This window comes from Eleutherodactylus coqui, chromosome 5, assembly GCF_035609145.1.
Source record: "Eleutherodactylus coqui strain aEleCoq1 chromosome 5, aEleCoq1.hap1, whole genome shotgun sequence".
Classification (NCBI taxonomy): Eukaryota; Metazoa; Chordata; class Amphibia; order Anura; family Eleutherodactylidae; genus Eleutherodactylus; species Eleutherodactylus coqui.
Window position 1 is genome coordinate 105,565,257 of NC_089841.1, and position 21,002 is coordinate 105,586,258.

Genomic DNA, 21,002 nt, shown 5'->3' on the forward strand with positions numbered 1-21,002 from the left:
ACCATGGAACAAAATTATCATGTCGTTTTTGCCACAAGAGGGGGAGAGTGGTGAGTTGTGGAAGTGAGCAGTGGGGAGCGGGGGGGAGAGAGTGAGCGAGAGATCTCCCCCCTGTTCCTCCCTGCTCTCCCCCGCCGCTCCCCGCCCCCCGGTGGCACCCGAATCTTTAGAGACAAGCGGGCAGGTACTCGCATAAGACACTACTTGCTCGAGTATTTTGCCTTAGCGAGTACGCTCGCTCATCTCTAGTTATGACCTTTTGAAAGTGGGGAGTAACCACCAGTAATAAAAAATAAAAAAGGCCATGTTCTCAGGGCAATGTAAAATTTGCGTCCGAGATTCTCGAGTGCAGCATGCATCAGACATCATTTGGACATCCCATCCATCTGCTCTTCGATGTGCTGAACACCGCACATTGATATGTGCTATTCTCGTCTCATGGGACATTCTGCGATTATTTTTTTTTTATTCGGATGGTTTGTTCGAATAAAAAAAGAAAATTGCGTGCATATACCCATTCAGATGAAAGGGTGCAAATCTTCTGAAAATCGGACGGAAAAAAAGCCATGTTACAAGAAAACAATTTAAATGAACTTTTCTCTGCCTTTTTGGGACAGATACGATGAAATAACTATAGTGAGAAATGGAGGGACACATGGCAATGTTTCAGTACGATGGGTCCTAAGGCGCAACAGCAGTGATACATCACCTGTTACTGCGGACATCCTACCAGATGCTGGAGTACTTCAGTTTTCGCAGGGACAGATGATGGCAACGGTTCCCCTTACAATTATATCTGATGATGTTCCTGAAGAAGCAGAGGCATATCTCTTAGAAATCTTGGCAGCTGAAGGAGGGGCAGAGCTTGGCTCTCCAACAGAGGTTTGTATTCTGGAGAAGTTCTTCTTATTATTATATTTCATTTCCGAATATGTAATGAATATTAAATGAGCATTTTCCTTGGCCTAATCATCTAATATCTGTTTTACAGCTGCTCTTCTACATCCAAGACAGTGATGATGTATATGGTGTGATTCAATTTCATGCTGTAGAAGAGCAGAAAATTGAGAGCAGTCCTTTGGGGCGATGCTTGACCTTGAGCTTTGTGAGGCAAGGTGGAACCAAAGGAGATGTGAAATTAGTTTATAATGCTCTGTATATCCCGGCCGGACCAGTGGATCCTATAAGAGCAAAAGACGGAATCCTCAATGTTTCATCAAGGAACAGTGTTATATTTGCTGAGTCAAAAGCAACTATTACAGTAAAATTATCAATAAGAAATGACGCATTTCTGCAGAATGGCGCTCATTTCCTTGTACAGGTAGAGTATCATCAAAATGTATGAAAATGGATTTACAAACCTTATGATAATACCTGTATGTAAAAGGAAGGCTGTTAGTGTTATTTGAATTGTGTCTAGTGAGTCTTACACATCAGTAGGCCCTTTTAACATGTTCTGGTCATGGAAAACAAAAAAATCATAAGTCTGCTACAATCTTGTTCGAATATGAAGTCTATGAGTATTGTACTGTACTTGTACTGTATAATTATAATTAAAGGGATATTCCCAAAATTGACTATTATAAACTATGCATGGGATAGTTGATAAAAGTCTGATTAGTGGGGATCTCACCATTGAGACCCTCACTAATCTCAAGAACAGGGGTCCTGTGTCACCCTTGTCTCCTCACTGCAAGCTCACTGCACCCCCTGCAGTTAGGCCCTGCAGTAAGGAGGAGCTTTAGTTGAACAGAGGTTGAGCATGCACTGTGTCCCTCCATTCATTTTCAATGGCATTGCCAGAGCTAGCCGAGCACTTGTACTCAGCTGTTTCCATCAGCCCAATTGAAATTAATGGAGTGGCATTACATATGCCCAACCTCTGCTCCATTCAGTCCCTATGTCACTTACGTTTCTACTTATGTGCACAAAAGCTTACAATTTTACATGAATCATATCATTTATCGCTCACTTTTGTACAGTGAAACTTTTCCAACAGACCATCTCCTTGAAAGGGACCATCCTCTGCCTGGATCAAATTTTTCTGTGACGGATTTTGTTTTCCTTTATCTTCTATGTATATTGACCTTGTCTTTCAGAGAACAACCTTGTAGAACACTATTTTTCACTGCAGTTTTGGGGTGATTGTCTCAAAGAGGTTGAGAAGAATTATTCTCTAATATATAAGTGGTTGCTAACTAGTAGAACACCATTTATGAGTATACTTTAGATTTGTAACTTTGTGGCTCCATCCCCTATGTTGGAAAACTGGTTCTTTGAAGGTTCATGCTTCGGTTTGTTTGGTCACAACATCTTAACCGTTGCCATTAGCTTTTGGGGTCACTTACCGAAGAGCAGTAAAGAAAGTCCTAAGCATGCCACATTAATATTATTATTTCTTTTTAAGGTGGCATTAATTCTTTTGCACTGTACATAACATAATAAAGACAAGAACAAGAAACATGACTAATAAATGACAGACTGGTAAAAAAGGAGAACGAATCCTTCCTGTGAGGGCTTATAATCTTCAAGGGAAGGGGGAACGAGATAAAAAGTAAGGGTAGAAGGTACTTGTATGGTAGTGTAGTGCAGGAGGGTTACTTTAAGTTGTAGGGATTTCTGAAGAGGTGGGTTTTCATCTTACTTTGAAGGTTTTGAACCTTGGTCAGAATCAGATTGCTTAGGGTAATAAGTAGTATTGAGTGAACCAAAACAGTTGAACCCTGTTTCGGGTCAAGCTATGCTAAAAGTTTGTCTCAGCGGTTTGCCATTGGCTGAACCCACTAAAATAACATCTGGTAATAGCAGAGGAAGGAGAACATTACCTAATGTTAGACCATAAGACTTTGCAAACAGTTCTTCTTTTGTGGGGTGGTTTGCCATTGCCTTCCCCAGTCATCAAGCTGGGTACTCATTTTACCGACCTCGAAAGGTCGACCTCAGTCAACCTTGAGCTGGCTATCTGAACCACATAGGGGATTGAACTCACAACCTTCAGGTCATGAGCATTTATGCTGCCTTAACACTGTGCGCCACACGAGGCTCATTAACTTCTTCTTCATTAACTTTACCTTAAAACAGCTCAAAAGTACTTACATGCACTCTTAGGTGACCTAAGAGTATTATACTGGGCTTTTATGGCTCTTAGACCATGTTATACACCAGTTTTAGGGGTAAAACGACTAAACTATTTGCTAAAATTCAGCTAACTGGCTGAACCAAACTTTTCAAAAGTTTGCTCATCACAAGTAGTGGGTTCTAGAGTATGGAGGACATACCGGAGAAATCTTAAAGACAGTTGTGCAGGGAGAAGACCAGAGAGGAGCAAAGAAGGAGGTTTGTGAGGATTGGATAGTATTTACTTTCCCTGGTACATAGGGGGATAGTGGCCAGCTCGGAATTACAATACATACTTTTCCATCATATCCTGACTTTTGTCCATGGATACCTTTCCAGCCATAGTAACAATGTGAACCGTTTTTCTTCGGAAACTGTGATTTTTATTAAAAGACAACAGTATACAGCAACAGCAAAGAGGTCTAAGACTCCAAAGATTACGTAATATAACCCCATTTGAGATCAAGAAAATCTGTGCGTTGTGTGGCTCTTGAAGTAGAAGGTTGGCTTTCCTCCCAGAAAAGCTTTACTTTTACTCATAAAAGAAAAAACAGTGACCCACTGCTTTATATTAAAGATTTCTTTTTACACAAACCTCTCTTTCTTGGGCAAATGAGTCAAAAGATCAGTGTACATGAAAAACACAGCCAAAGTGTTAACAAGAAAAGACCAGACTTTTGTTGTGCTACATGGCTTAGAACAAGAGATTTGGAAAAGCGTCCAATATATTTGTACATTGCACACAAAGGAATGAGCCTTCATTCAATCTACAGTCCTGTCGCTCCTCAAATAGTCAATGGAAGGCAAAAGTCTTAATGAAACGACAGTGTTTTATAATAACTAAGCCGCTAAGTGTACTTTCTTATGTTCGTTGGCATATATTACAGTACAAATGGCACATTATACATTCTGACAGACATTTTGATGTTTCCTGTTTGATGAGTGATTGGAATATAGACTAGTTTATTTACAAAGAAATTGGGAAATGCTTCCAAATCTACATATACTGCATGGAGCTGCTACTGTTCAGAAGGTTTATTTCACAATTGGAATTGCACTGTGCAAAAATTACACTTTGCAAGTATATACGGTACTCTACCTAAACTAACCTACAGACAATAGGAGAGGGAGCAGATGATAGGGACTAATACATGACTACAATGACTGTCACAGTGCACGTAGCCATTAGGTCCCTGGGTGTCCTCTTATGTCAAATATTTTAATATAATCATTCTTATCTGAATTTCCTTTAGATGTTGGATGAAATCCACTAAACACTCCTATTGCAATGATGATAGTGGTTGGCTCTAGCTTTTCCATAAGCCTTGAATAGCATATATACTGCATTGTCATGGAGATAATACAATCCATAATGATTTTAGGGGTTGTCTAGCCCTTAGAAATTTTGACCAAAGTTGCCCACTCCTAATGTAGAGTAATAAAAAAATGTATCTTATGTTTTACCAAAATGGAACCTTAGAAACCTATCACTCATCACACAACTTACAAGGCTCCATTAGCCACATCAACATGACAAAAAAAGTTATGTCACAATTTATAGCAAAAACTCAAAAATTCTTCGGACTGCTTCTTAGGTTCCTTTTAAATGGTTCAATTTTTGGCACTTAAAGGGGTTTCGTCATTAAAAAAAAATTCTATACTCCCCTATTCCTCTACAGGCAGACTCCTTACCACATCTTCTCACTGATCTTAACCAGTCCCCCGTGTCAGCTCACTGCAAGCCATCTGGATTCTCTTCTCCTTGTTATGAAGCTTGCATTCTTCTTCAGGCAGGTCAGTGAAGGTCACGTCCCTCTGACGTAGCGTTCACTGGCTAGGAAGGAATGCTGATCTGTTGCAGAGACAGTGCGCTTGAGCAATCTCTGCAATAGCTCAGCACTACCCGTGCTGGGCTGTGAGCTGTGATGTAACGTACATTGCCAGGCAGCAAGGAGACTGCCTGTGAATGTATGTAGCTTCACAGGAAGCAGAGGAATCAGCCAGCCGGAGGTGAGGTGGGCCCCCCCCCCTCCATCTCTGCAGGTGAGGTGAAGATCTGGTAAGTAGACTGATGGGGAGGAATTGGCTAGTATTGAATTTTCTGTTTTATAATGACAGAACCCCTTTAAGCACCTGACAGGCATCTCAGCAATTATCAGTCCTGTGCGGGCAATAATTGTTCAGTGAAAACAGTTCACAGTAAACAGGCAGTTGTTTATAGAAGAAAGACTGCCTGTTTACACAAGCTGATCATCGTTTCATGTTTATATGTGCAGAAACTGAACGATAAGCGAATAAATACCGTTCTCTTTCAGTCGTAGGCAGAGTTTGTACCAATTGGTTTTGCACGATCCAGTGAGAAACTGAAGGGGCCCTTAAGGAGTTAAATTATAATTAGTATAAAAAAGAAAAATATATTCTTTTAGTTATCAGAACTTAATTTCTTTTTTACCTTCAAATTAAGATGAGCCCTTGTAATGTTGACGGCATTTGCTGAATTTGCAGAATTTGTCAGGAATTCTGTATTTTGGCCTTCATCTAATAACATCATTAATTACTGCCATTCCTTTTTAGCTAGAATCCACTGAATTACTGAGACCCAGCCCCCTAGTGCCACCTTTAAGCCCAAGACTTGGAACACTGCAAAATGTTTCCTTGAAAGTAACTCCTGACATTGCAAATGGAGAAATTGGATTTACAAGTAATCAACCAGTAATTGTGTCCGAGCCAGAGAATGTCTCCTATAATGAGGTAAGTGATTAATAAATGAAGGTGGCGAGGTCATTTTTTATATATTTAGTTGATTTTTACTTTGTTTATGTACTGTGCATGTTTATTTGTATATTTGCGCTATTATCCAATACTCTTATGTCTCATTCATATGATATTATGTGAGATCCACATTGGATTTTTACCCGGATCAGACACTTTGTTCTGTTGCAGAAATCCATTCTTTTTTTTTTTTTCGTGACATGGATTTCAGAATCCGCATACAGAACAATCAGCAATGTGTAAACTACGCCCAATGGAAAATAATACCAATGTATGCAAATACTGATGCAATGCTGTTGCATCCATATTTTAAAGGGAACCTGTCACCAGGTATAAGCACCATAAACAGAGTTATGGTGCTCATACGGCAGGTTCCCTGGAGTCCGGGGAGGTATTTCTTATACTCACTCGGCTCCCCAATCAAGCGCTGTCACCCCCGAAATTAAGCGCGGACCACTGGCTGCACTCTCTGGCCATGCATTACTATTCACGGAGAGCTCACGTACTGCCAGCAGTCTGGCTACATGGTCTGCAGTGCCTTTCCTCCCAGAACTCCAGTGAACCTTCCCTATGAGAACCTTAACTTTGTTTATAGTACTCCTACCTAGTGACAGGTTCCCTATAAGCACTCTCTATAGACCTCTCCAAAGGCCATCCTCCATCTGCGAAGCGGATAAAACTGGCGCAGGCTGCATTTTTAAAATGCAAATAAGGAAGATAGAACAATACCTCTGCAGCGCCACCTATTGGATGGCAGCTTTCCTTCAAATCCATGTACGACTCTTTAAACAGGTCTTTAAAACAATGATTGAAAACCGGAAATAATGAAGTGCCCGCGCTCCAGAAAAAGAGAACATAAAAACGTATAAATAATGGTGGACTCACCTCGTATCGAGCTTGCCATCAGACAGGGCTCCACACCAAAAAGATCCACTCCAGCCTTCAGAATTCTCTCAGGTGTATAATCCCAATAAATATCGGGAGAGCAGCAGAGGGTAATATCCAGGGTGATTCGCCTCGGTAGTAGATAATAGGAAAAGAAAAAAGCTTTAACCCTTTGTGCTACTTTTCAACTTGTGAGATGTGTATTTAAGGTAGGATAAACTTACTTCACTGGGGGGATCTGGAATCAACCATTTCCCCCCATTCCGGGTCTGCTTGTGACCCACAGACTTCAATTTACCAGAAGCTGACCTGGAATGAGGGGAAATGGTTGATTCCAGATCTCCCCCTAGTGAAGTAAGTTTATCTTGCCTTAAATGCACATCTCACAGGTGAAAAAGTAGCGCAAAAAGTTAAAGCTTTTTTCTTTTCAGATTAAAACAATAATTGGGAAAAGGAAACTAAGCCAGAAATCCATACACAGACAGCTGTTTTGGGGTGATTGCCCCTCATCAGTGTGCTGTAGGTTTCTGGCTTGGCTAGTAAGAGGCCTGTGATGTGGGTTGGAAGGGGGTTGTCTCACCCTTAAGAAAGCAGCTACAAGGGATGTGGAGACACATAGGAGGTGGGTGAGGTGACTTACAAGGCCATGCATGCTCTTCTGGGAAATATATGCAAATAAGAAAGATAGAACAACACCTCTGTAGCACCACCTATTGGATGGCAGCATTCCTGCAAATCAATGTACAACTCTTTAAGCAAGTCTTTAAAACAATGATTGGGAATAGGAACCTATGCCAGAAAACCATGCACAGACAGCTGTTTCGGGGTGTTTGCCCCTCTTCAGTGTGCAGTAGGTTTCTGGCTTAGCTAGTGAGAGGCCTGTGACATGGGTCGGAAGGAAGGGGGGGTCACCTCTCCTTAAGGAGAGCACCCAGAAGGTGTGTGGAGACACCTAGTAGATGAGTGGGTTGGGGAAGGGGGAGGCATCATCACTTCCCAAGAAGAGCACCCAGAAGGGGTGTGGAGACACCTAGGAGGTGAGTGAGAAGACATACAAGGCTATGCATGCTCCTTTGGTTCATTTTTAAAATACGCACCTTTCAAATCGCTATATAAATAGACTCACAGATTAACATTAGCTCCTTATTATGGAAAGAAAAAACTGATAGAATACTGGTTAAACATACACTCATGTAAAACTGGTCCAAGTTTTATTTAAATGCCTAGGTCATGCATTGCCCTTTTAAGTCCAACTCTACATGGTGGTCCAAAGGTATGGAAAACGGTGGTTGGGAAGGCTATCCTGTGTGTGGCATGATGCTAAGGTGAAGGGAGCAAATGTGAGAGGGGTGGTGTCCAGTATGGTGGCCAATAGGCTACATTTATTAATGCATGAGTGGCATGTCAGAAAACCTGGTGGTGTTATAAGTACATGGCAAATTCATCAATAGTGCCCTGTTGATGCATCTGTTGCACCCGGTACTGAGAAAAAAACTAACAATCATAGAGTGCTCTACTATTAGAGGGTTTGTCTGATTAAAAACACATTGGTGGCAGTGGAGGAATGGAATATTTAAAGAAAGTCAAATAGGTTGTACTAAGATTAACTATTCTCACCTATCCTTGGCTTCGCTGAATGCGGGTACAGTGCTTCCTCTCCTCCTTGCTGCCGGTTCACTACATTAAATAGAGTGGCTATTGCACATGCCCAGAGTGACAAGAAAAGTCGGATACGGAATCCCTGTTCTCGGGATCGATGGAGGTCTCGACGATGAGACCCACACCAATCAGACTTTCATCACCTATCCTGTGGTTAGGTGATAAAAGTCAGTCTTGGTACAACACTTCATATATATAAAAGTCCCGCACATCAGATGGTAGGAATAAAAACGTTAAACTTCAATAAATCCTTCAAATGCAAAGTGCAAATACATGAAACCCCTGACGTATTTCAGACAACCGTCCTTGGTTGCAGCTACAACTAAGGACAGTTGTCCAAAACGTGTTAGCAGTCACATAATGTATTTGCACCTTGCTTTGAAAGGATCTCTCACAGTGTATCAGACTTGCTTGGAGGGTTTGTTTAACTTCGAGACTGCTTAACCCTTTACATGTGTATGTACAAAAAAGAAGGCTGAGAGGAGACTTAATAGCCATCTACAAATATCTGAAGGGCCGTCACAGTGCAGAGGGATCAGCCCTATTCCCATTTGCACAAGGAAAGACTAGAAGCAATGGGATGAAACTGAAAGGGAGGAGACACAGATTAGATATTAGAAAAAACTTTCTGACGGTGAGGGTGATCAATGAGTGGAACAGGTTACCACAGGAGGTGGTGAGTTCGACTTCAATGGAAGTGTTCAAACAAAGTCTGGACAAATATCTGTCTGGGATGATTTAGTGATCCTGTGATCCTGCAATGAGCAGGGAGTTGGACCCGATGACCCTGGAGGTCCCTTCCAACTCTACCAGTCTATAAGTCTACGATTCTACCTTCTTCCTCTTCCATTATGACTTTCTAGTAAGGCAGACATATTACCTGTTTGTTTTTCCATTCTGATGCTATTTTATAATGTTTTCAGGTGTCCATTGCATTACATCGTGATGGAACAGGCGATGATGCAGTTGTATATTGGAGCATGACACCTTATGGCTTCAATAAGAATTCCATCACACTGGATGATTTAAGTCCCTTTAACGGGTCAGTGACTTTTTTGTCTGGACAAAATAACACAGCAATAAATATCACCATTAAAGCAGATGACATACCTGAAGTCAATGAAACTGTGATCATATCACTGGACAGGTATGTGCTTTTTAATCAATAATAATAATTCATAGATATTAGAATTACCGCTACATTCAGTATCACACAAGCACCATAACCTGCTCACAGTGTGTCTTTATTAGGGTAGAGACATGTGTTGCACCCACATCGTGGCTGAAGGGTAACAAGAACTAATAGCTCCAGCTTTCAGCTTAATTGTTAAAGTCCATATGGTTTTGCAGGTTAAACTGCTATTTATCTGCAAAACTGCATAGACTTTAACAATTGGCTTGAAGAATTCATCATTTTGCGGTAAAACCACATACCATCAAGTCCACTCCTTAGCCACATGATAGTCAATATGTGTCTTTACACTACGGCTATCCATACATTAATGATCTTAGAAAGCCATTTTCTGGATATCTTGTTGGTCTGTAAAGGTTGTTTTGTATAGGGTTGGTGGTTGCTAAAAGACAATTCAGACAAAATGACCAATCGATGCCTGCTGTGAGCTGTGGTCTGGTCTGGGCTTCCCTCAATGGGATGCAGATCTGTTGTTCAGCATAAGCAGGTTTTCAACTACAGAACCAGACAATGACTGAAATATCCAGAATGACAGATCAGTGATCAACTTTTTGTCCAATATCTGCCTTCTGTTGGGATCGGTCACCCCCATTCTTGTCATTCAAAGTCACCAATGCTCAACAGAAAATGATCTAACTTGACTTTTCAGTTGTCCAAAAATCTCTATTGTATGGCCAGCTTTAGAGGGGTGTTGGCTAGTGGAGATCTTCACAAGGAGTAATGTGTTGTTAAAATCGTAGGTCAGATAATGTCTGATGGTCATATATGCTTCACGTCCACCCCGGAGAAATAGCCTTGTGCATCTCTCTTCATTGTTTCTTAATTCGCACCTTAGGTTTCCTTTAGCAGGTGTATTTTTTGCAGGTTACATGGACCACTGCATGTTTATGTTGCGAACTACAACTCAACAACTGATCAAACTTTTTAACTTCCTAGCAGAAGGAGCTTAAAGTGAACTTTCATCTTTTAACACCATAATGTTTTGTACATCCAACATTTCGTCTTTTTTTATATCAAAACATTGTCTTTTTTTATACACACATCTGGATTACTTTCATAGACATACGCCTGTCCTAATCCAAAGTGTGCTGCAGTGAAATTTGCCACATTTATTAGAAAGGTTTACCGAAATAGACTTTTATCACCTAACCATAAGATAGCTGATAAAACTCAGATCGGTGGGGGTCTCATCCCTGAGATTCAAACTGATCCCAAAAATGGGGGTCCTGTGTCCCTCTCTCTTACTCACTGCTGGCTCGCTCTACCCCTCACAGCTAGGAGGCAATAGAATGGAGAGGCAGTCACACATGCATTGTGCAGCCCCATTCATCTTCAGTGGGATTGCAAGAGATAGCTAAGCACTTCTACTCAGCTATTTCCATCTGCCCCATTGAAATGAAAGGAGAGGCTCTACACATGTGCGACTGCGGCTTCTACTTGTCACTGTGGATGGGTGCAGTGAGCCCGCAGTGACGAGAAGAGAGGGACATGGGAGCCCCATTCTCTGGATTGGTAGGGGTGAGTGAGAACTCCAGTAATTAGACTTTTATCATCTATCCTATGGATAGGAGATAAAAGTCTATTTTGGTACAACCTCTTTATAAGGTACATAGTTCTTTATGAATTTGGTGTATATCTAGCCATTGGTACATCAGGCAGTCAAATCTATGCCATATATTAACTGGCACAGAATCACGTATAACGTACACTACCGTTCAAAAGTTTGGGGTCACCCAAACAATTTTGTGTTTTCCATGAAAAGTCACACTTATTCACCACCATGCGTTGTGAAATGAATAGAAAATAGAGTCAAGACATTGACAAGGTTAGAAATAATGATTTGTATTTGAAATAACATTGTTTTTACATCAAACTTTGCTTTCGTCAAAGAATCCTCCTTTTGCAGCAATTACAGCATTGCACACCTTTGACATTCTAGCTGTTAATTTGTTGAGGTAAGCTTGAGAAATTGCACCCCACGCTTCTAGAAGCATCTCCCACAAGTTGGATTGGTTGGATGGGCACTTCTGGCGTACCATACGGTCAAGCTGCTCCCACAACAGCTCAATGGGGTTCAGATCTGGTGACTGCGCTGGCCACTCCATTACCGATAGAATACCAGCTGCCTGCTTCTGCTGTAAATAGTTCTTGCACAATTTGGAGGTGTGTTTAGGGTCATTGTCCTGTTGTAGGATGAAATTGGTTCCAATCAAGCGCTGTCCACTGGGTATGGCATGGCGTTGCAAAATGGAGTGATAGCCTTCCTTATTCAGAATCCCTTTTACCCTGTACAAATCTCCCACCTTACCAGCACCAAAGCAACCCCAGACCATCACATTACCTCCACCATGCTTAACAGATGGCGTCAGGCATTCTTCCAGCATCTTTTCATTTGTTCTGCGTCTCACAAACGTTCTTCTTTGTGATCCAAACACCTCTAACTTGGATTCATCCGTCCACAACACTTTTTTCCAGTCTTCCTCTGTCCAATGTCTGTGTTCTTTTGCCCATCTTAATCTTTTTCTTTTATTGGCCAGTCTCAGATATGGCTTTTTCTTTGCCACTCTGCCCTGAAGCCCAAAATCCCGCAGCCGCCTCTTCACTGTAGATGTTGACACTGGTGTTTTGCCGGTACTATTTAATGAAGATGCCAGTTGGGTACCTGTGAGGCGTCTGTTTCTCAAACTAGAGACTCTAATGTGCTTATCTTCTTGCTTAGTTGTGCAACGCGGCCTCCCACTTCTTTTTCTACTCTGGTTAGAGCCTGTTTGTGCTGTCCTCTGAAGGGAGTAGTACACACCGTTGTAGGAAATCTTCAATTTCTTAGCAATTTCTCACATGGAATAGCCTTCATTTCTAAGAACAAGAATAGACTGTCGAGTTTCAGATGAAAGTTCTCTTTTTCTGGCCATTTTGAGCGTTTAATTGACCCCACAAATGTGATGCTCCAGAAACTCAATCTGCTCACAGGAAGGTCAATTTTGTAGCTTCTGTAACGAGCTAGACTGTTTTCAGATGTGTGAACATGATTGCACAAGGGTTTTCTAATCATCAATTAGCCTTCTGAGCCAATGAGCAAACACATTGTACCATTAGAACACTGGAGTGATAGTTGCTGGAAATGGGCCTCTATACACCCAGATATTGCACAAAAAAACAGACATTTGCAGCTAGAATAGTCATTTACCACATTAGCAATGTATAGAGTGCATTTGTTTAAAGTTAGGACTAGTTTAAAGTTATCTTCATTGAAAAGTACAGTGCTTTTCCTTCAAAAATAAGGACATTTCAATGTGACCCCAAACTTTTGAACGGTAGTGTACATTATAGTAAATTCGTCACACTTTGATGGCCCCGCCTATTCCACTTAGAAAAGTGGCAAAGGTGGTGGAAAAAGGCAAGAAGTGGTACAATTTTGCTTAAAGGGGTTGTCCCGCGGCAGCAAGTGGGTCTATACACTTCTGTATGGCCATATTAATGCACTTTGTAATGTACATTGTGCATTAATTATGAGCCATACAGAAGTTATAAAAAGTTTTATACTTACCTGCTCCGTTGCTGGCGTCCTCGTTCCCATGGAGCCGACTAATTTTCGCCCTCCGATGGCCAAATTAGCCGCGCTTGCGCAGTCCGGGTCTTCTGCAGTCTTCTATGGGGCCGCTCGTGTAGAATGCCGGCTCCGTGTAGCTCCGCCCCGTCACATGCCGATTCCAGCCAATCAGGAGGCTGGAATCGGCAATGGACCGCACAGAAGCCCTGCGGTCCACGGAGACAGAGGATCCCGGCGGCCATCTTCAGCAGGTAAGTATGAAGACGCCGGACCGCCGGGATTCAGGTAAGCGCTGTGCGGGTTGTTTTTTTAACCCCTGCATCGGGGTTGTCTCGCGCCGAACGGGGGGGGGGGGGGGGGTTAAAAAAAAAAAAAAAAAACGTTTCGGCGCGGGACAACCCCTTTAAGTATGGTTTTCAGCAAAAATCTGCAACTTTGTGAACATTGGCACACGGCTCTTCTAATTACCCCCCACAGACCACTTAAATCAGGCCAGGGCAAAAACAGCATGGGATTAGTAACGCATTGTAACTTACTGTTGAAGACTACAATAAAGTGCCTGTATTTTACTCCAGCACATTGATTTTGCTATGTGTGGGGAGGATATTTGCATAAAATGTACTTCCATATAAATATTAATGAGTAAACAATACAAAGTAAAAACAAACACTTCACTTTTCCTTCCAGATGAACAAGACTGAATTTGTTCAGCAGCCATGGTTTGTAGCTTGGCAGCTGTCCTGTGGAGAGGGGCTGGCAGGGGATGTATTAAATGGTTCGGACGGCCTGTTTGGTCGTAGGGTCGTCTCTCATTAGAGAGAGCTGACAATTCTTTTTTAAGACTTTGTAAACAGGGCAGCACCCAACAAATAGCACCCCCCTAAAGTCAGCAGCATTATGTGTGCTCAAGGAATAAAAGTGCCTTTTTCTTCTTATCCTGTCGTATTGAGGATTTGGCAGTCTTCTTTCATTCCCTTCTCTTCCTCCCTGATCCCTTCCTGTTTTGCCAGGGTAGAGACAGAAAGATTTGTGGTTTACTTTGGGTAAGTGTTAAATGTGTGTGATTTGCGTGAATAACATTTTTAAAGAATCGCAGATCTCGTTCCCCGTGCAGGAATACCTGCAACTAGTGTTGGGCGAACTGAACCAGAAGAATTCTGTTTTGTGTCACACTTTGCTAAAAGTTTGGTTCAGCCTAAACCCAAACCGAGCTTTTAGTAAAGTTCTACCTGAAACAGGGTTCTACTGGTTCGGGTCACTCAACACTACTCCTGAACACTGGTGTATAACGCTTTCAGAGGGTTATACAGGGCTTTTATGGTTTTTAGACAGTATTATACACCAGTTTTAGGGGTTTTCATGAACTTCCAGTTTGGTTCAAACTAATTCAGACCAAACTGAACTTTTTGCAAAAGTTTGGCAAACCGGCTGAACTTTTTTGAAAGTTTGCTCATCACTTCCTACAACTGCTTGTAATACTGTACAAGTTAGAGATGGCATTCAGTTCTTGGTATTATTGTGATGCTGTGATGTGTGGATATGCAGTGATATTCTGATGTCTTGTGAACTGTAGATTTAGCAAACCTTAACTTGACACTTAAAGGGATATTCCTATCTCAGACTTTTATGGCATGATCAGAGGATGTGATATAAATGTGTGATAGATGGGAGTCAGACCACTGGGGCCCGCATCTATCATGAGTTAGGGTCCCTGTCACCCCCGGCCACCGGGGGAATGTGGTGGTTGGAGGTGGTCGAGATTACAGAAATAGTCAAGCTTAGCTGAGCTAAACTGTTTCCTTAACTCCCATGGAAATGAAAGGGAGTTATGCAAACAGCATATCACAGTGAGCTTTGCTGTTTCACGAATTCAGGAGCTGCGGAAACAGTGGAGCTCGCTGTGCTATGTTGTTTCTATAATTCTCATTAACTTCTATGGGAGTTATAGAAACAGCAGAGTTTAGCAAAGCTCAAGGGCTTTCATTATCCCCGCATTCAGTCACCTTGTAATCAGCGTTGTTCACATCTTGGTTATATTTGGCTGAGATAGGAAAACCACTTTAATAGGTTAAATCCACAGGACTATCAACCTTTAACTTGCCTTTGTCAATGCTTTGTTGGTTTAACTGTTGAATGCCAAATTGCATCAAACTTCATATTAAGATGTCGTGTCAAGTTAACTTTTACTACGTCTGTACATCTTCTTGCTATGAAAATAAGTTTTTTTTTCCACTGTAATAAGCTGAACTCGCAAAAGATCAACCTACAGTAATACATTAAATATGAGATGATAGGGAGGAGGTTCCCTCTCTTTAAGGGCCCATTCACACTGGCATATTCTATTCAATTTGTATTTTTTACTGACTGAATACGGACCTATTGAATTAAACTGGTTTATTAACATGTACATTTTTTATGCAAAGCGATGTGTGCAAAAAAAAAAAATGGCAGCATGTCCTTTTTTGGTCAGTACCCATGGACCAAAATCGCCCATGAAAGTCAATAGGTTTTTATGTATGTTGCCAGGAGACAGTGGAAAAATAGTGACATAAATCAGGCCTTTTTGCGTTTTTGTTCTTCACAGACCAAAACTCCATACGCCCACGTGAATGAGTCTGTATCTGTGAGAATACGTGCTTTGAGAAGGCATGAAGAGCAAAAGAAAGGAGATATTTGATAGCTTCAAGGCTGCACAAACAAGAACCCAGTACCCAAATAGCATAAGACATAGAGGAGAAAATATGAATTTAGGGGTCAAGGGGGTAGAATAAAATTTGAATACACAGGGCAGACACACAACTCCTGGCTGTGCTACATGATATTCCCTGCTGCATACTTCCAAAGGAAGTTGGCCAATGACTTCTATGGTAAAAAATGTATACCAGTGCATGTGTTTTTATGGTATCAATTTGCATAGGAAAATGCAAGTGACTACATATTCCCGTAGAGTAAAAAAAGAAAAAAGATATACCGGCAAACACCAAAAGGACAAGACAAGTACATAGGGCCTGGGAATATGGTCAGAGTATGTACCAGGAGTTTACCCTAAAAAAGTGTAAGCAGAGCCACCTACCGTACATTACTCCCAGTTCAAGTGGTTTGGAGTGAAGGCTCAGAGCATATCACATGTCCTCTCTAGGCTCTTGATTTTAGATCTTCTTTCAACATTACAGGGATTTTTTAATAGGTGGACATGTATAGTATAATTAAATAGGAAAAACAGCTCAGCTCCTCAGGATTGAATCTAGGAATAAGGAGTTGCAGAGAAGAATAACAGTCTCCAGCAGTGAACCAACAGGTTATGACTAAGAGCTAGGATCATATGGCTTGAAACATGGAAGCGTTCCTGTTTTTATCCTCTGCTTCCCACTGTGTTCCCTTTTAGAAGATGCAGTAAAAACTATGTTTTATTTATGAGAGTGCTGGAAGTCCTGCTTTACCTGGGACATGTATAGTACCTACTAGTATAGTTGCAACGGAACATTATGCGGATTTTAGAAGGTTTCCTCTAGTAACAGAGAATCTTTTGAAAGGTGGACATTCATTGACAGTATGCTGATTTAACTTCTCGTTGACCTTGGGACGCCATTGTTAGCCCAACTTTTTGATTTGCCTTGAAACACTAAGCTCACCCTTATAGGGCATACATTTCTAAGGCAATATTTAAAAAGGGGTTTTCCTTTTTAGACATTTATGGCCTATCAAGAGTATATACCTAAATATAGGATAGCTTGGGTTCCCATCTCTCCGAAACCAACTATCTGAAGAAGTTAAACAATTTGATGAGTGTTCTGAGTTTTACATCAATTAATTAAACCATGATGTGATTACAAAACACTAAACTGAATTTGTGTAATTTTATTAGCTATAAAATATGTTTTGGAAGTTCTGTTAGGAACTCTTATTTCTTACCTTTTTAATTACACTGTTCCCTTGTTTAAGTTGCTTAATTTATTTTTAATTGTACACATTGCTTTATGTTTATCTACAGTGCATTTTGATATACTATATTGAATATTATGACCACTAGCAATGTGCTTCTGGAATATGTTGTTTTTTAAAAATTATTTTACTGCACCGTAAATTGGCCAATTTTAACTTCAATTTGTGTTAAGACATGTTATGTGCAAGGATAACCAACTCATGCCATGCCTGCGGTGTTTCCAGTACGAAAATCTGCTGATACTGTATATGCTAGGTATATATACACTGGCGTTCCCAAATAATTTATTAGCTAACATAGGATATATAGTTACAGATTTAAGGCATACTGTGCATTGAATGAGTCCATTTCAAATGGTTGTATAACATAATGGCCAAACACCGTTTTGCTCCATGTGGACATATTGCTTATGTCCTAAAAGGACAAATATTCATACAAATGTGGAAACTACCCCTAAATCCATAGACAAGGGAATACCCTCTCTACGAGCGGAGCACTAACCCTCATGGGGGCAACCCCACATCAGGAATCTAGGGTGTCCCTGATGGTAGAAGGGAATAGTGGCAAAGATTAGATGGCCCTCAAAGAACAATAAACCACGAGAGTGGAGGGAAATAAATGTTCAACACTCCAGATAACAGAGAAACCACCAGCAGACTTGGCTGAGATGCAGGTCAGGACCAGGAGCCACTGCAAGACCAGAAACACCTTCAGACAAGTATAATGTGTCCTCTGTGATGAGGAGCCAGGATGAATGCACACAAGCTAAAGTTGATTGGCTGGCCGGGATATACACCTCCCAACCAACCAATCAGTCCATAAACCATCAGATAAGTGTCCCCGTCAGCTTCCAGTGCCGAAATGACAGTGAGCATATGCCAAAGTCAGGATCACGTAAGCTGGGGCTGATGCCATGACGTCACCCTGGTCCTGATCCTCGTTCACTGCTGGCAAGCTGTAAAACCTTACCTGTTGAGAGAGTTATGCCTTTCTAGGTGTAACCGGATGAGCATTATGTGAGCCGAGGCTGACGTCATAATATCACTGTGGCCCTGATCCTCTTTTGTGGTTGGTAAGCCATGACACTTTACCTATTCAGAGAGTTATGCCTTTTAGTTTTATACATTTGTAGGTTTTGTGCAGATTTATGTGCCTTTTTTTTCCCCAGTTAGTTGTTTGAGGACAATAATAATGAAGCTCTTATTTTCAGGGACTGGCAACTCCATGAAACATACAGTGGTTTGCGGTTACCACTGCAGGTCACCATAATTGTTTTTAAGTCAATATTTGGTTGAGTCTCCAACTTGTTTTGTTCCAATTTATATATATACATGTAACAATTTTTTTTTCTGTTCTTCACATTGAAGGGTCAGTGCGGAAAATCAAGTCCTCAAGTCTGGATTTACCAGTTGTGAACTTACTATACTGGGAAATGACGACCCTGGAGGTGTTTTTGAGTTCACCCCATACTACAGAGGACCTTATAGTATAAAAGTAGGTATCTTATTTAAGTCATGCCTTAACTCATATATATAATATAGCAGAAGTTGATAAATGAAAACTATGCTGCCATGTCTTAATGTGTTTAGACTATGTAGTAGTTCTTATTCCCTGTTCTGTATGAGTGAGATCTCCATGTTTGGACTGAATGTATGGCTAAACGAAAACCATATGGCACTTCCTGATTTTTGCAGCTGTGGAAAAAGTCAGTAGAGGTACACGGCTATGATTTTCCTGTGATTTGGCTGCAATCTGTTCCGTCCCCTTCCTCGACTGCCACAAGTTAGGTGACTGCTGTGCCCAATCAGCAACACCATCCTGAACTCCAGGTATCTTGGTGCCGAATATGAGAGCACTGATGGCCTGGAGTTTGGTAGGTGGCGCTATGGCCTCTGATTAGCTCGCAGTGGCCAGCTGACTTACTGTGGCCAAGGATGGGGACAGGCAGCAGGAGCCAGTTAGCTGTGCTCTGGGGTGAGTGGGGGGATCGAAGACAGGTGAGTATGCTTTCTTTTTTCATTTTAACACATGCCCAGCTCTTAAAGATTTTTACTTTGAAACCACACAATCTCTTTAAGACTAGTGCTACATGCTGATATTGGTTGGATGCGATGTTGTATTTAATGATTATCAGTGGTGTGACCTGAAATGTAACATGACTGTGACATGAGAGTCACAGAAAATCCAACTCGGTTGGATTTTGGTTGCAAGTCACATGTGACTCTTTCTACCGTATGCATCAATGTAAACCACATCCAACTGCAACTCTCCTGCAATCTGGCCATTTAAAGGTATTTATATTTCCGGCACTGCATGTGAATTACTGCCGAAGGGTCCGATGAGTGGGTTGGATCGTCACTGGTGCCATCACACAGTCCTTGCACTCCTATGCTCCCATCATGCACTGCTTACAGCAGGAAATTGGATGCCATGGACAGGGAAGGAAGTAGCAAATGCGGAGATGTCAGAGGAAGGGGATATATTCTTTAAAGGGGACCTAAGTCCAACGATCTTGACTTTTGACCTTAGATCTGCCACATGTCATGCTAAGATGCTGGTAACAGCACTCCTAGAAGTATCACTGTCTATTTAGTGGAGAAATAACTATTATAAGACATGCCCCCAGTAGCTGCCAGGCGGGTAGATGCATGATGGGTAGTCGTTTCGGAGTTGTACGTTGATAATATACAGCAATCAATCATTTTCTCTCTCTGCATGAATAACACATTGTACATCTTGCATTTTCTTGTCTTTTCCCCAGGAGGGCGATTCAGTTGAACTTAGAATTGCTCGATCCAAGGGTCTTCTTGTTAAACAGTTTCTGCGTTATACCATAGAACCAAAGGACAGCAACGAATTCTATGGAAACACTGGGATCCTGGAGTTTAAGACTGGTGAAAGGGAGATTGTAATTACATTGTTAACAAGGATGGATGGGATACCAGAGGTATTAGACTTTTTCACTCACTGGCTGCACTTCTTTCCTGAAGGCTTTGTGCAGAGGTTAACTTTCTCCACAACTAACACTTACAGCCTTCAAGGAAAGGTTGTATACACTGCCACATGCCACAAAGGGTGCAATACATGATTAAGTAGTTATTAAGAACCTGTGAACCACTATTCAGATCACAGAGGATTGATAATGGTGTGAAAATCCCCTGACATCTATTTAGCATAAAGAACCAATCATTTGCCAATTACACCAGCTTGCTATGCACAAAGCTGGGGCCAGGGTCTATGCTCCTTTGTTACTGGCTTCTGGTGGAACATGTGAGATGCATGTGAATTTCAGCCGTGGTGTATTTGTTGTTAAGGACAAAGCTGTATGGGAAGGAACTATGTGGAAATGCATAGAACCTTATCAGCTTCCCTCTCAGCTGCAGAACATGTAGTGCATCTAAAGGACAATATATATATATATATATATATATATATATATATATATATATATATATATATATATATATATATATATATATATTATTCCAGGTATGTAGTTGGAGCAAACCAGAATGTAACTTTTTGGGAGCCCTTTTCTTGATGAGGGTCTTCTATCTTTGCAATCAAAATTATTCAACCCACATTGCAAGTTAGGTTTATTTGCCAAATTTATTAACTTGTGACTGTTTGCAAAAAAACAATCAAACTAGAACAATTTAAATGGTTCAACATAACTAATATAACAAGTTGTTTCTCCAAATTTAACACAGGATGTCACTTTTAACCCCAAAACGCTGCAGGATGTACATTTACGTCCTGGAGGTTTGGGGTTTGTATGGAGGGGAAATGGGGGTCGATCCCACTCCATACATTGCGGATGCCAGATGTTTCTTATAGCTGACATCCGCCAGCAACAGCCCCACAAGCAGTGCTGCTGATTAGAG

At 41.2% G+C, this 21,002-nt stretch overlaps 1 protein-coding gene across 1 annotated transcript in view; it reads left to right on the forward strand.

Moving 5' to 3' along the window:
- Positions 1 to 21,002, forward strand: part of ADGRV1 (adhesion G protein-coupled receptor V1) — a 400,714-nt gene that overhangs the window by 40,643 nt on the left and 339,069 nt on the right. Inside the window, exons 7-12 of the mRNA XM_066604894.1 lie at positions 618 to 882; positions 992 to 1,321; positions 5,692 to 5,868; positions 9,357 to 9,580; positions 18,486 to 18,612; positions 19,880 to 20,065. Of these exons, the coding sequence (XP_066460991.1) occupies positions 618 to 882; positions 992 to 1,321; positions 5,692 to 5,868; positions 9,357 to 9,580; positions 18,486 to 18,612; positions 19,880 to 20,065 (1,309 nt within the window). The remainder of the gene's footprint in view (positions 1 to 617; positions 883 to 991; positions 1,322 to 5,691; positions 5,869 to 9,356; positions 9,581 to 18,485; positions 18,613 to 19,879; positions 20,066 to 21,002) is intronic.